The sequence below is a fragment of the Henckelia pumila genome, chromosome 2, assembly GCF_033568475.1.
Source record: "Henckelia pumila isolate YLH828 chromosome 2, ASM3356847v2, whole genome shotgun sequence".
In the NCBI taxonomy this organism is placed as follows: Eukaryota; Viridiplantae; Streptophyta; class Magnoliopsida; order Lamiales; family Gesneriaceae; genus Henckelia; species Henckelia pumila.
This window is the reverse complement of record NC_133121.1, coordinates 184,295,811-184,305,321: the sequence shown is the minus strand read 5'-3', so window position 1 is coordinate 184,305,321 and position 9,511 is coordinate 184,295,811. Positions and strand designations below refer to the sequence as shown.

General features: G+C 35.0%; 1 protein-coding gene across 1 annotated transcript; it reads left to right on the top strand.

Annotated features, from left to right (window-relative positions):
• The first annotated feature begins 1,115 nt into the window (after positions 1-1,115).
• On the top strand, positions 1,116-9,278 carry LOC140885188 (uncharacterized). The gene is made up of 3 exons (XM_073292135.1): positions 1,116-1,296; positions 1,480-1,682; positions 8,806-9,278. The coding sequence occupies exons 1-3, from the start codon at positions 1,195-1,197 to the stop codon at positions 9,107-9,109; spliced, it is 609 nt and encodes a 202-aa protein (XP_073148236.1). The 5' UTR covers positions 1,116-1,194; the 3' UTR covers positions 9,110-9,278.
• Positions 9,279-9,511: the final 233 nt, after the last annotated feature.

The following is a 9,511-nucleotide window of genomic DNA, read 5'->3' as shown; positions in this document are numbered from 1 at the left end:
ACTCAAAATATATCAAACTCTACACTTTATAAAATTCTTCTCTCTTAAATTGTGTTTTTATACACAAATGGAGAGACCTATTTATATATCTCATTTGGAAATTGGTCCAAAAATTAATACATCATCATCTACATCACACACTAATTTTTTAAATTTTACAACTTAATTTTCAACATTCAACATTATATAATAATCAGGGGCGGCTCCACATATGGGCAGCTGCCACCCTTAATTTTTTTTTTAAATTAATAATATATTTATAGTTTAAAAATTGTAATTTATGAACATAAATTAGAAACCAAACACGGAAATACAAAAGAGGGCCAAAAAATTTAGGTTAATCTTCATCGTTTAATGTGTGGAAATTGACCCGAAAATTTTTGGCTCGGTCTTTAAAAAATTGTAGCTCAATCACTATGTTTTTAAACCTAAACAAAAATGGGTTTTAAGTTTTTTAAACCTAAAAATAAATTGTTGAAGCAAGAATTAGCTTACAAGCTTGTGAGTTTGACTTTTAATTTACGAGTCGCAACAACTGCAGTGACGAAAAAATTTTTTGCTGAGAAAATTATTATGAATATTAATTAATTATACTGAAATATATATATATATATATATATATATATATATAAGTTTGTCGTATGAAGTTATTATTAATTATTTTGAGAAAATGTCAAGTCGTATAGGTAAATTGTAAATAAAATTTGAAATCTAAAAATATTATTTAAATGAAAGTACTATATTTAACTTTTGTTATATGATTATATATAATCTTGTTCCCCTTCACACCAGTGTGCAGTAATTTTGTGTGCACCCCGTGATGTTCGCGTGAACATCTGATACATCACGCGGCGCACACAAAATCACTGCACACTGGTGTGCAGTGGATCATGATTGGGATTATATATATGTATATATATATGATCTTTTATTCTGTCTGGCTGCCCTATCTTGATAAAATTTCTAGATCGGCCTCTGATAATAATAATATATTTTCAACAAAAATAAAATTTAAATATTTTGAATAAATTTTTAGAGATTCTTTTAGATACATTTATATATATATATATATATGTATATATACACACACACACACACAAAAATACAAACTCTTATAAAAACACAAAAAAATAATGAAGATAAACATATATACATATACACAAACGTAAAAGAGTGAAGATCAAAGGGAGATATATGGCAGTAGGGAAAGGATCGACGCTTGTTTATATTCTCATCATAGTCTTCGGGATCGTGGCATTTGGCTTGTCGATTGCCGGTGAACGACGTCCTAGCACTGTAATTTCTTTATTTCCTTAATTGGTTTTTAATTTTTGTGTTCAAGAAAGCTTATTTCATTTAGGATTATACCAAAATTAACGACTATATATCTAAATAAATATTTTCAGTCGTAACAAAATGAAAAGGTGTTATATATATATTTCTTACTTTTTTTGATACATCGTATATATATATTGGCAGGGAACTCTAAACACAGATCTTAGTGATGACACGTACTGTGTTTACGAGACCGACGCGGCTTCCGGATATGGAATCGGTGCGTGCTTGCTTCTTCTCTGCCTTCAAGTTGTGCTTATGGTGGTCACAGGTTGTTTGTGTTGTGGAAGGCCGTTGGCACGGGGAGGAAGTCGTGCTTGTACAATCGTTTTTTTCGTTATTTCGTGGTAAGTATTGCTAATTAATTAATATTTTGTGAAAACTTTTTGAGATAATATTGAACTTGAAAAATATATTAGCATCGACTCGATCGCGATTGTTGAGGAGGCAAGAGTTTTATGATCTTGTCATACTTCTTCAGGCACAACCCACACACCAGCACATCTTGCGTTTGCACGGTTTTTGTGCGAAGAAAATTGGAGATTATATTAAAAATCGTGAATTTAGACATGTTCTTTCTGAACTTTTGAATAGATTATAGTAATTAGGAAAATTGTAAATTTGGTCCTTTATGTTTGTTACTTTGCAATTTTAGTCTCCTATGTTTTCATATTTCAGTTTTAGTCCTGCATATTCTGATATTTGGCAATTTTGGTCTTTTTTATTCGAAAATGCTTACGTGGCACTGTACACGTCAGCTTCACATCAGCACTGAATTGGTGTCACGTCAGCGTCACGTCGAAAAAAGGATTAATATTAAAAAAAAGATAAAGATAGCGGACTAAAATTGAAATCTAAAAATATAAAGAACTGAAATCGCAAAGTGACAAACATGTAGGACCAAAAAAACAATTTTTGCTAATAATTATTATGGAATTTTTAGGTTAAAGACGATGTAATCAGTTTGTATGTATGGATTAAAGGTGCCAAAATAAGTTAGACACGTCCTCCAATGTAAAATAGGTGGGATGAGCTGGGTTGACAATTTCTCAACCCATCAAATTACACGTAAGTCTGCAGGTTGGCTCGTTAGGTTTGTAGAAATTAAAGAGAGAAAACTAGGTTTTCTATATCATGAAAAATTGTGTATAAAAGTTACACAACAAGATGCTTATATAGTTATATTAAATACAAGCAAACAATAAAAAGACTACTCTATCCTTATTAGCTAATAAATAGAAAAGCCTAATAATAATAATATAATCTAATATAATATAACATCCCCCCTCAAACTCACGATGCTACAGCTAAAAGAATTGAGAGTTTGTCAGACAAGAAACGGAAGCGCGAAGCAGAATGTGCCTTGGTAAACATATCAGCAATCTGTAGAGAAGAAGGAACAAACGACAACATGATGGTGCCAAGCTGAAGATGGTGACGAGTAATGTGACAATCAATTTCAATATGTTTCGTCCGCTCATGAAAGACTGAATTACGTGCAATTTGAATAGCACTCTGATTATCAGAAAATAACGGAGTAGGCCGAGCAAGAGAGACACCCATATCCGCAAGCAACCAACGCAACCAAACTATCTCACAAGTAGTAGAGGCCATGGCACGATACTCAGCTTCTGTGAAAGATCTAGAAATAACATCTTGTTTCTTACTCTTCCAAGAGATTAGGGAATCACCGAGAAAAATGCATAAGCCAGTGGTAGATTTGCGATCCGTAGGATCACCAGCCCAATCAGCATCAGAGTATGCACGCAGCTCCAAAGATGAAGTAGAAGGAAATAAAAGACTTTGAAATTGAGTTCCTCGAAGATACCTGAGAATACGGAGAACAGCAGCCCAATGAACTGTAGTTGGTGCAGTGACAAACTGACTAACCACATGAACAACATGCGCAATATCTGGACGAGTCACGGTGAGATAAACCAAACTCCCAACAATAGTTCGGTACAAACTAGGATCCGGCAAAGGTGGGCCATCACACGGTGAATACAGAGCATTAGTCTCAAGAGGAGTATCAACAACTCTATTATCAGTGAGACGTGCACGCTCAAACAGATCAGATATATACTTTGACTGAGATAAGAGATAACCCTTTGGCGAAGAAGCGACCTCAATGCCCAGAAAGTAGCGTAGTATACCCAAATCTTTCATAGCAAAACAACGAGTCAACTCAAACTTCAAGGAAGCAATTCCATCAGAATCATCACTAGTAATTATCATGTCATCAACATATAATGATAAGAGAATACGACCTGCACTAGTACATTTAACAAACAATGATGAATCATGATTACTAGGCAAAAAACCAAGCGAAGTGATAACTGTAGAGAACTTCTCAAACCAAGCACGGGGTGCTTGTTTGAGACCATAAAGTGCTTTACGAATCCTGCAAACTTCAACAGGTTGGTGAGGAACACCAGGAGGAGGTGTCATATAAACTTCTTCATGCAGATCACCATTAAGAAATGCATTCTTGACATCCATCTGAGATATTCTCCATCGACAAATAGAAGCAACAGCAATCAGAGTACGAACAATCGTCATTTTTGCAACACGGGCAAATGTTTCCTCATAATCCATGCCATACTCCTGAGCAGGGGCGGATCCACCGTAGGACCCGGGGGGGTCACGGCCCCCCCGAAAATTAAAAATATTTTTTTTACTATATAACTAATATTTTTATGAAACTAAATATATATCAACGGCCCCTCTTAACAACAACGAAAGTTTTGTAACTTAGTGGTAAAAGACTCCTTTATATATCCCTTACCTATCAAGGTTTGAATCCTCCTCCCCCCAAATATTATTTTCTTTTTTCTCTCTTTTGTTTTCCTTCTTCTCTCTCATATCCTATTTTGTTTTCTTATTTCCTTTTCTTTTTTAATGTCACCAAATATCTAAATTATTATTATTATTTAACTAATAATTTTCTTATTTCCTTCTTCTTTTTTAAAGTCACCAAATATCTAAATTTTTATTATTATTTAACTAATAATAAATTATTTATTTACTTAAAATTTTTAAATTTATTCTCTAAAATTATGTAAAATATAATGACATTATAATAACAAATAAAATAAAAAAAGATATCATATTAATCGAAAAACAAATTATAAATATCTAAAATATTTATATATTTATTGATATCTTTAAAATTTATCTTCTAAAATTACACTATGTTTCATATATAATCAATTTTTTTATATTTTTTTCTAAAATATATAAACTTGTACGATAATTAATAATATTTTCTCCGCTTTTTTTTCATTAAAATTCTCGTATAATTAATTAGACTTTCATTAAATATATAGATTACTTTCAATAATTTTTTACACCATATAAATATTCATTAAATTAAACTTGAAAAGTTATTTACAAAAAAAATTTGTTGATATTTAAGAAAAAAAATAAATATTTATATGGGACAAATGGAGTATAAAATAAAATGATATATATATATATATATATATATATATATATATTTAAAAAGCAATAAAATAACATATTTGAAATAAATAAAACGAAGATGATTTTCTTTTGGATGCATTAATGATGTATTGAACGATAAATTGTTAAAAAAAATTTGTATTGATGTTATCATCGAAAATACAAAAATTCTAATGAATGTCGAATTCCTTTAATGTATAAATATTTTGTTCGAAACATACATTTGATACTTAATTAGCTGAATATAACGTATACTGTAATTTGTCTTTTCTGTTTAATCTTGTGTCTAGCTTGTTGGCGGCCCCCCCATGACCGAAATCCTAGATCCGCCCCTGCTCCTGAGAATATCCTTTAGCAACAAGACGAGCTTTGTATCGTTCAATAGACCCATCAGATTTAGTTTTGATCTTATAGACCCAACGAGAACCAATTGTGTGTTTTCCTAGTGGCAGCGATACCAAATCCCATGTATGAGTTTGATGCAGAGCAGTCAGTTCCTCGGCCATAGCATTCTGCCAAACAGGGTTACGAACAACTTCTCTATAGGATACAGGCTAAGATAGACAACGAACAGATTTAATAAATGAAGCAAAAGAACGAGAATAGCAAGAGTAAGCAAAATCAGGTAGCTTAGAAGACTTACGCATACGGGTAGACTGACAATGGCTAGCAGGATCATCCGCAACCTCAGGAGATGATTGGGTAGTGACAGAAGCAGGAGGAGGTGTTGCAGGTGTCTCAGTACCAGATTCGGTTGAGCTATCAGTAGGGGCTGTTTGTGAAGCTTCTTCAGTATCATTTTCGAAGGGATCAATGCAGGGAAGATTTGACTTTGTCATATTATGTGAACCAGTAGGAATAGAAAAGAATGAAATATGCTCAAGAAACATAACATGACGAGAAATATACAAATTTTTTACTAACAGGATCATAGCAACGATATCATTTTTGACCAACACCATAACCCAAAAAGACACACAGAGTAGACCGAGGGGCTAATTTATTACGCTCGACATGTGGACGTAGGACGAAACAAGTACAACCAAAAACACGCAAAGAGGAATAGTCAGGAGCATGCCCATATAATTTTTCAAAAGGTGACAAGCCTGAATTGTGTGAGGTTGGAATTTTATTAATCACGTGAGCAGCGGTAAGGATTGCTTCCCCCCAAAAGGCACTAGGAACACTAGCAGACAATAAAAATGACCGAGCTGTTTCAACAAGATGCCTATGTTTCCTTTCCGCTACACCATTTTGTTCAGGAGTATCCGTACAAGAGGTTTGATGAATAGTACCATCAGAAGCCAGTAAACGGGAAAATTCGGTCGAAGTGTATTCACCCCCCAAATCACAACGAAAGCACTTTATGACACTAGAACGTTGAGTTTTCGCAAGAGCTCTAAAGTTATAGAAAATAGTAAGGTAATCAGTCCCACGTTTCATAAGATCAACCCAAGAGTAACGAGTGAAATCATCAATAAATGAAACATAGTATCGTGACCCCCCCTTTTTGTAGAAACAGGAGAGGGTCCCCACACATCAGAATGAATAAGATCAAATGGAGCAGAAGAAAATGAAATACTTTTATTAAACGATAAAGCAGAGAATTTAGCCAGTTTACAACCACTACAATCAGAAATATCAGAACTTTTGAAAGATCCTAAGACTCCTGTAGAAGCTAAAAACTGCAAACGAGACTCTGAAACGTGACCTAAATGAGAATTCCACAAATAAAACTCAGAAGACAAACGACTCAAACGAAAAGAAGATAAATCCACACTCGAAGCTGCAACATCTGGTACTTTAAGATAATCCAAGACATAGAGTTCTCCTTGCCTACGGCCTGTCCCAATCAGCCTCTGAGATTGCGGGTCCTGAACATAACAATTGAAGGAAGAAAAGTAGACTAAGTATCCAGACTCACATAATTGACTAACAGAGACAAGATTTAAACTGAGATTAGGAATATAGTAAACATCTGTAAGAGACAAACAAGAATTAACAATGGAACCAATACCTACTAATGGCATAGCAGTACCATCAGCAGTTGCAACAGATATAGATGAACTGGGAGTAAAAGAGACAAAGGAGGACAAGTGGGGTGACATATGGTGGAGGCACCAGAATCCAAGACCCACAAGGATGAGGGTATACCTGAAGGAGCAGACGACGACAAACCTATATGAGAGGAGACTGAAATGGTAGATGACTGGACAGAGGACTGTGAAGTAAGGAACTGCTGAAACTGCTCAAACAGATACGGATCCAAAGAGGGGGCAGCCACTGCATTACTGGACTGTGGTGGTCGATATGGAAACTGTTGTGGTTGAGTACCAGGTTTCCATGAAGCATTCTGAGGTAGCAAGAACGGCTGCTGAGGTCGTTGTTGCGGTCGTCGTTTCTGTTGCTGCGGCTGTGGTTTACCTTTGTTCAACAATTATGGACATTGTAACTTCCAATGTCCCTTTTCTTTGCAATAAGCACACTCATCAGTAGAAATTTTCAAAGTAGACCGATTTTGGTTATGAGGTAGAGGGGCGTTGTGGTGCGGCAAAAATAGATGGCGTAGACGGGACAGGATCAGTCCCCTTATCAGCTTGAGACTTAAATCGAATCTCCTCAGCAAGCAATTCATGTGCCACCGAATCAATGGAAGGAAGAGGACTACAATACAAGATTGTCCCACGCAATCCTTCAAAATCATCACGAAGAGCCATAAAAAATTGGACTAGACGTTTTTCTTCTCTATGAGTGACGTAAGCCGGGAATGCTTGCAATTCTGAAGATTCTGTGAGTGCCAACTGGTCCCATAGTTCAGACATGGCAGAATAAAAATCTTGGATGCCCATATCTCTCTGCCGAAGAGCACGAATATCTGCTTCCAATTGATATTGTTTGGCAAAGTTAGACTGTGTGTACAATTTTGACAGATGATCCCAAAACTGTTTGGCAGTCTCATACTTGGCCAGCTGAGCACCAATGGAGTGTGTAACAGAATTATTGATCCACGTTATAATCTTTGCATTATCGGCCTCCCAAGTATCCAACGACTTTGCATAATCAGCAGCTTTGATGTCAGCAGGTTTAACACACACACCAGTAACATAACCCCTCATAGATTTTCCCCGCAAGAAATTCTTCATAACATAGGCCCAATACGAATAATTTTTTCCATCCAATTGGACACTAATCGATTGAAGCGAATCATCTTTATGACCAGCCATGGTGACAACAAAAAGTGTGCACGGACAACCAAATAGGAAGCAGAAAACCAAGTTGATGCGAGAACAAGAAAAAAAAACTAATCAAAATACGAAGAGCGGAGAAAAACTGGACGAAACGGACGCACCCACCAAAAAAAATCCATAGAGATGGAGGCTTTGATACCATGTAGAAATTAAAGGAGAAAAAACTAGGTTTTCTATATCATGAAAAATTGTGTATAAAAGTTACACAACAAGATGTTTATATAGTTAGATTAAATACAAACAAACAATAATAAGACTATTCTATCCTTATTAGCTAATAAATAGAAAATCCTAATAATAATAATATAATCTAATAGAATCTAACAAGGTTGTTTAAAATAGATGAGTTGAGTTGGTGTTTTCCCAACCCGCTTGAAAGATGGGCCGGCCCACTCCTTCCAGCTTAATAATGGGTTACAACGGGTTGTGAACCGACCCACTCTGCCCGTTTTGACAACTCTAGCGTGGATGGTGGTAAAAGAATTGCAATTCGTTATTTTGAGATTTTTTCCATATTTTTTAAATCATTCAACCAGTTTCTTTTTTCTATACAAACTTTGTTTATTTGTTTTTTTTTTTTAAATTCTGAATTACTGGTGGTTGAGCTTATGTTTCAACCTTTATTCAAACTATATTTGTAAGTGTTTTTTAAGCTACAAATTTTGCATCCATAAGTCATAACTCACTCTAATCACTTTCGTTATAAAATTCGATCGTTACACCTAACAACTCTGATATCATTTGAGTAAAATTTTTACAGGATATCATTTTCAATAGCCGAGGCATCTCTGATAGCTGCTGCGAGGGACAATTCGTTCCACGACCGATATGGGCGCCCCACGTATGCCAAGGGCATCTCTTGCTCTAAGTTACGCAAAGTCCAGTTCCAGGATGGAGCCATTTTCGCAGTTTCGACCACGATTCTCAATGTTTTCTATTACATGTGCTTCACCCAGGCTTCTCGAAAGCGTATCGATCAACAAAGTACTGATCGTCCTGTGAATTCGACGATTGCGATGACCCAAGTGGATAAACTTGGGACGCATTTGGATCGAGCCATTTGAAATGAAACAATTTCTCAACTTCATTTTCGTGCTCTAAATCCCTAGCCTATCGTTTTAATTCGAATAACGAGTCCACCGTTTTATGTATTTATTTCTAGCAAGAATTACTAGGGATGTTAACGACTTAATTCCCCTCGAAATATGAATTAATATGAAATTCGTTTCTCGATCTTTTTTTATTTTATTATTATTTTTACTAAATACAAATTCGCATACTCTATTTTAGAGAATTTTTACGGATATATACACACACAGATGAATGGATTAGTCGAGTTGGTAGTTACCTTATTTGTCAATAGGGAAAGAAATTTAGTGCGCAAAAAAAGGGTAGCATGTAACATGTTTTCTTTTTCCGAAAATGGATATACACCCAAATTAAAATGCAATCCAAACAGGTTACCT

Bases quoted from the DNA above. Each gene is read 5' to 3' on its own strand.
- LOC140885188 (XM_073292135.1), top strand. From the start codon at position 1,195: ATGGCAGTAGGGAAAGGATCGACGCTTGTTTATATTCTCATCATAGTC. The intron at 1,297-1,479 runs GTAATTTCTTTA...ATATATTGGCAG, and splicing joins GTGAACGACGTCCTAGCACT to GGAACTCTAAACACAGATCT. The intron at 1,683-8,805 runs GTAAGTATTGCT...AAATTTTTACAG, and splicing joins GTTTTTTTCGTTATTTCGTG to GATATCATTTTCAATAGCCG.